General features: G+C 43.8%; 2 protein-coding genes across 2 annotated transcripts; both read right to left on the bottom strand.

Annotated features, from left to right (window-relative positions):
• Nucleotides 1-2,711: 2,711 nt before the first annotated feature.
• Nucleotides 2,712-3,320, bottom strand: LOC139451844 (uncharacterized). Its single transcript, XM_071233143.1, has one exon. The coding sequence runs from the start codon at nt 3,318-3,320 to the stop codon at nt 2,712-2,714; it is 609 nt and encodes a 202-aa protein (XP_071089244.1).
• Nucleotides 3,119-4,858, bottom strand: LOC139452696 (uncharacterized). Its single transcript, XM_071234246.1, has 2 exons — nt 4,075-4,858; nt 3,119-3,984 (listed from the first exon to the last, which is right to left on the bottom strand). Exons 1-2 carry the CDS (start codon nt 4,813-4,815, stop codon nt 3,388-3,390), a joined length of 1,338 nt encoding a protein of 445 aa, XP_071090347.1. The 5' UTR covers nt 4,816-4,858; the 3' UTR covers nt 3,119-3,387.
• Between the last annotated feature and the right edge of the window lie 1,553 nt (nt 4,859-6,411).

Here is a 6,411-nt window from a genome sequence, read left to right as displayed (position 1 = left end):
TAAATTACTGTTATATGTTCACGATATGATACTTGAAAAGCACATGGGCCAAAATGGACCATGTGGTTAATTATTTTACAAGCAAGTGTTATAATATCAATATCATGGCACTGATTGGTCGATATCAGAGAAGGGAAAGCACTCTCATCGTGGTGAAGCAGATTCTAGACTTGACAAGGCTTTCTGTCATATTAATAATCCATAAATGTGAAATCAGATGTATTGATATGTATATAATTAATTTATGAGATACCTGAACAAAAAACACATAGCTATCTGTAAGCTTAACTACTGAGAGGATACACGTAAATAGTATGTGTTTAACTCTTTCATTGTCATTCTAGAAGTTGGTGAGTAAATAAGAAAACGATGTATAAGCATCTTCCTCGAAACGTCGTTAAATGCAATCAACCAGAAGTTGTTATCCTTTAAGATGAGAGAGTGAGCATGGTTTTACGCCGATTTTAGCAATATTCCAGTAATGTCACGGAGGGGGACACACATTGTACCCATTTGGGGAATCGAACCCGGGTCTTCGGCGTGACGAGCCAACGCTTTAACCACTAGGCTACCCTAGCTCCCCTATCCAATAATGTGTATGTTTTCTTGGTATGTTTTTATGTGTACGCATTTGTAAACATTTGCGCATAAGTGGTGCCCCAGAACTACTAAAGGTGTATGGACATTATTTTGATAAACATAATTATAATCTCATTTCAAGACGTTGATTTGCAGACTTAATTCACACAAAGGTACTCTCAGTTCAAGAACTGAATAAGAGATAATATAAAATAAGCCTTTTTTTCGTCTTAAGGGTAATTCATATTGCACAGTTGAATAGCACAAAATATGAAGAATATAATCATATGTAACAAAAGTATAATAGGCATGATCACATTCTACATGTGCTTGGAGTTGGGTTTCATTGCAATCCGCACAAACGTCACTGTCCACAGGCTATTAGGTGCCTGATTCTAGACTTGCCTGTGCCTACTGGCATATCTTGTTTGTTTGTTGTTTAACGCCGCACTCTGCAATACTCCAGCTATATGACGACGGTCTGTAAATAATTGAGTCTGGACGAGATAATTCAGTGATTGATCCCAAGGGCATCGATCTACGCAATTGGGATACGATGGCATGCATTAACCAAGTCAGCGAGCCTGACCACCCGATCTCGTTAATCGCCTTTTACGGCAAACATGGGCTGCAGAAGACCTATATATTCTAACCCGGATCTGCACGCGTCTACTGTCATTTCTGTTTAAATGGGAGCATATCCTTATGTGAAGTGTGTGGCATGTGTGGCAATGCAAAATCTACTTCTACGTATACAACTCTCGACTTGCGACGTCGCCATTTAATAACTAAGTCATACATGTGACTTAGTGAACAGATGTAATGGCTGATGTGTATTGAAAAATAATAAATTGTGAACACAGTTGTGCTCCAATGTGTATGTAGAATTATCATCTCACATCTTGGATTCCAATGCGTCAGGAATCCAGGTGTTAACTGTACTTCGCACCAATCAGTAGAATATCATCAGAAACAGTCATCTGTGTTTCAAATGTAGATTCACTTATCATGGTCCATGTCCTTAGTGATTCATAGATTTGGTGTAATGCTGGATTCATGGGAGCCATGATTCATAAACACGAGGAACTGCATGATTCATAACTATAACAGGTATAATTTATTTCCTTGGTAATAGTTATACATCTTTGGTGAAAAATATACGTGACCTTTACACTTGGAACATAAAGCAATACGTACGTGAAGTAAAGTCCTAATTACTAATGTATCTTTCAGGACATAGTCATAAATCACGGAGGATAGAAAATTACATAATGATTTTAATGTTCAAAGCTATAAAAAAAAAACTGTTCACGTTCACAAGATTTCGCCATGTTGAAGACATTGCACCAATCAGCTTCCCTCTTGTACAGTGGCAACTGGTGAATAATTCCTGTGAACGAAACAATTTCGAGGGAACGAAATACTATTTTCCTCTCATGTTCAAAGGCTCCGTGTCAAAATCTCGGTTACCGGGATGTCGTCGTACACGACTCGCGTTTTCAACTATCAGGTAACTTTCCACAGTTAACTAACACATATCTACTGACATTCAACCTCCAGCGAAGCCTACTCTTATAGAAAATGACGCAACTTATATATAGTCCAAGCGGACCTATTGACAACTTCCCAATGTTGTTTCAAACCTCTTGAACAAATTCCGATTTCAACATTGGTACTGAGTAGGAACAAGCACGTGAAGTTTAGGGACGACACACTTACTATCGGATTGGGAGGGGGAGTGTGTGTGTGTGTGTGTGTGCGTGCGTGCGTTCGTGCGTGCGTGTGTAAAGAAAGTCACCAAAATATGACAGTCTCTTGGGGAGGGTCATAAAAAATAATACAGATATTTGGGGAGGCTCTTGAAAAATGGAAATTTCATAATAAGGTTTTAAGTGCTTTTGCATTTGGACTTTTCAGGGTGGGTGGCCCAAAATTAGGACGAGCATTAGCGGGTGGTCGTTAAAAACATCTGCTGTTCAACCAAGGCAGTCTTTGGCATCCGGACTGGGATAATGCACTAAGGGAGGTCCAGACTCTTCTATGGAGGGTTGTGGCTCTCGCTCTCTGAGTTGTTGAGGAGTGCCCTGATCTTGCAGCACAAGTCTGTTGCAACAATTAAAGAGCCACCGACTCTAATTTGGTAGATAATCCGTCTCAGGAGGTCCTGTCTCAAGACTCAAGGGGTTTAGTATGCTGCTGTGTTGTAGCGTGGGCATGCTGCTGTGTTGTAGTGTGGGCATGCTGCTGTGTTGTAGCGTGGGCATGCTGCTGTGTTGTAGTGTGGGCATGCTGCTGTGTTGTAGTGTGGGCATGCTGCTGTGTTGTAGTGTGAGCATGCTGCTGTGTTGTAGTGTGGGCATGCTGCTGTGTTGTAGTGTGGGCATGCTGCTGTGTTGTAGTGTGGGCATGCTGCTGTGTTGTAGCGTGGGGATGCTGCTGTGTTGTAGCGTGGGCATGCTGCTGTGTTGTAGTGTGGGCATGCTGCTGTGTTGTAGTGTGGGTATGCTGCTGTGTTGTAGTGTGGGCTTGCTGCTGTGTTGTAGTGTGGGCATGCTGCTGTGTTGTAGCGTGGGGATGCTGCTGTGTTGTAGTGTGAGCATGCTGCTGTGTTGTAGTGTGGGCATGCTGCTGTGTTGTAGTGTGGGTATGCTGCTGTGTTGTAGTATGCCCATGCTGTATAGCAGCAGCAGAATGTGGCTGGGAAGGTTGTTTGTTACCTCTGATGTGGGCTGTGGGACCATGGTTGCTAGTGTGGGGAATGGGGTGTGGTGGAGTGAAGCGGTGAACAGTTTGCTCTGCAGCTCTGGATCAACCTACTATTGAGGGATGTGCTAGATCTTGGTTAACTGTCTGTCGAGGGCATACTACAGTTAGGACATGGCACATATTCGATACCATGAGGATGGATGTGTGGGAGTGCATTGTCACAATAGCAGAACTGTGGCACTGGACGTTGTCCAACATGAGGAAGATAGACATACCCTGGTTGGGGCACGGGAGGATTAAGATGAAACTGTTCTTGTATGTTTGGGTGCAGTTGGCTTCTACCTGCTCCACCGTGTTCTTTATCTTCCACTGATGCTGGATCTTGTCTACTGTGAGGAAAGACATACCCTGGTTGTGGCACTGGAAGGAGTCCACCGTGGGGAAAGACATACCCTGGTTGTGGCACTGGAAGGAGTCCACTGTGGGGAAAGACATACCCTGGTTGGGGCACTGGAAGGGGTCCACTGTGGGGAAAGACATACCCTGGTTGGGGCACTGGAAGATGTCCACTGTTGGGAAAGACATACCCTGCTTGGGACACTGGAAGATGTCCACTGTGGGGAAAGACATACCCTGCTTGGGGCACTGGAGGATGTCCACTGTGGGGAAAGACATACCCTGGTTGTGGCACTGGAAGATGTTCACTGCGAGGAAAGACATACCCTGGTTGGGGCACTGGAGGATGTCCACTGCGAGGAAAGACATACCCTGGTTGTGTCACTGGAGGATCAGGATGCAACTGGTCTTGTTTGTTTGGGTGCAGCTGGCTTTCATCAGCTCCACCATGTCCTTTATCTTCCACTGATGCTGGATCTTGTCCACCATGAGTAGGATGGGCAGGTCTTGATTGACTGTCTGTAGGGGGCATGTTATTGTTGGGATATGACCCATATTCGATGCCACAAGGATGGATGTGTGGAGGTGCATTGTCACAATAGCAGAACTGTGGCACTGGATGTTGTCCACCATGAGGAAGATAGGCATAAACTGGTTGGGGCACTTGAGGATTAGGCTGCAACGGTCCTTCAATGTTGTGATCCATTTGGCTTCTATCAGCTCGATGATGTCCCTTATCTTCAATTGATGCTGGGTGTTGTCCATCATGAGTTGGGTGGGCAGGTCGTGGTTGACTGCCTTTAGGGGGCATGTTATTGTTAGGATATGACACATATTCGATACCACCAGGATGGATGTGTGGGGGTATATTGCCACAATAGCAGAACTGTGGCACTGGGTGTTGTCCATCATGAGTAGGGTGGGTAGATATTGGTTGACTGTTTGTAGGAGGCATGTTGGGATATGGCACATATACGATACCACCAGGATGGATGTGTGGGGGTATATTGCCACAATAGCACCACTGTTGTTGACCAGGAGAAGGATGGACAGTGCATGGCTGTGGAATTGGGGGATTAGAGTCCAATTCCCCATGCAGGTTAGGATATGTTTGTCCTCTACCATCTCCACCATGTCCTTTGAGGTCCATTGATTCCTTACTACTCATGACCAGAAATAGTAGTATTACCCTAAAAGGAAACAAGAATCTGTCATAAAGGTTAGAGGAAAGCGTTTAAGTGAATATGTGCGTATGATCACATAAAACATATTAGTTGTAGTCAAGTTGAAACAAGAAACTAAATTTCAACAATGACTCTTAATAACCGGAGCTAGACACATGTTTGCAAGCATTTGCGAAAACAGAAGCAGTCCCCTCAACGCCTTTGCTAGAAGTTCTCCCAAATCATTCGTACCACCATGCATTTACAGTGTGATACCTTTCCTTCAGTTGGAGCAATACGTGCCTTCTACACCCTCATACCAATAAACTGCCATTGCCTTTATAATATTATACCAGCTAACGTAATGACCAAAGCGGGGCAGTGGGGTAACCTAGAGGTTAAAGCGTTCGCTCGTCACGCCGAAGACCCGGGTTCGATTCCCCACATGGGTACAATGTGTGAAGCCCATTTCTGGTGTCCTCCGCCGTGATATTGCTGGAATATTGCTAAAAGAAGCGTAAAACCATACTCACTCACTCACTCACTAATGACCAAAGCATATCCTAAAGGCACCTTCACGGGAATGACATCACTTCACATCCAAGACATCACGCCCGGTTTGGGAAAATGTAAGGCAACTTAAAAACAGAAAGTCCCACACTTGTAGCTACATTAATAATAATTACATGGGCACCTTGTTTAATGGTTTCAGTTTCGGTTTCATAGAACACATGTCCAAGCCAACTTTTATATAGCAAGCCACATAGCTAAATAAGAAAGATTTTGATGACAATGACCCTCCATTTCAGCCAATCATATATTAAGCTTGATCATTTCCAGTTGAAACGTGGGCACAAGCTCTTTTCAAATATGTTAGACAAACACAGGAGTAAACTCAGTACACAAAGAAGTAGACATAAGCGCCTAATCTACGAACCCTAAGAACGAGTGAGTGAAATGGGCTTCTCACATTGTACCCATGTCAGGAATCGAACCCGGGTCTTCGGCGTGACGAGCGAACGCTTTAACCACTAGGCTACCCGACCGCCCCCCGAAGAACGAGCATTCTCGTGACCTTCAATGAGGGTCGCTTAAAACCTTACCACTCTGAGGATGATGTTTACCAATTTCACCCTACTTCAGTGCGTGAGTGAAGAACCTGTAGAGTGAAGCGGACTTTTTACATTTACTGCTAGTATTTCAAGGGAACACCCTGGACATTTCCACAGTAGGATTTCAATGTTAAATCTAAAATACATTATATGCCAGTCATTGAAAGTAGGTCACCGTGACCTGCCCCCACCTTTCATACACATGTATTCAAATAAAATAACGACTACATGCATAGGACTTATCTGCAGAAATATGCATTTTAGTGAAAATGACAAATGTGCTTAACGAATGCCCTTCACTGAAGCACCTTTACCCTTTCCGATCTCTGCACCTCCCTAACGAACACATGTACCAAGTTTCATTTACTAAGTTTCGTTCAGGCTATGACCTTGAGGACGACCTTGACTTCAATGTATAATAACATTTCCCAGGTTATAAAGGAGACATGCATGAT

Source organism: Haliotis cracherodii, unplaced genomic scaffold (assembly GCF_022045235.1).
Source record: "Haliotis cracherodii isolate W230 unplaced genomic scaffold, xgHalCrac1.p SCAF_9, whole genome shotgun sequence".
NCBI classification, from domain to species: Eukaryota; Metazoa; Mollusca; class Gastropoda; order Lepetellida; family Haliotidae; genus Haliotis; species Haliotis cracherodii.
Note: the sequence above shows the minus strand (reverse complement) of the source record. Positions and strands in the feature narration are given on the sequence as shown.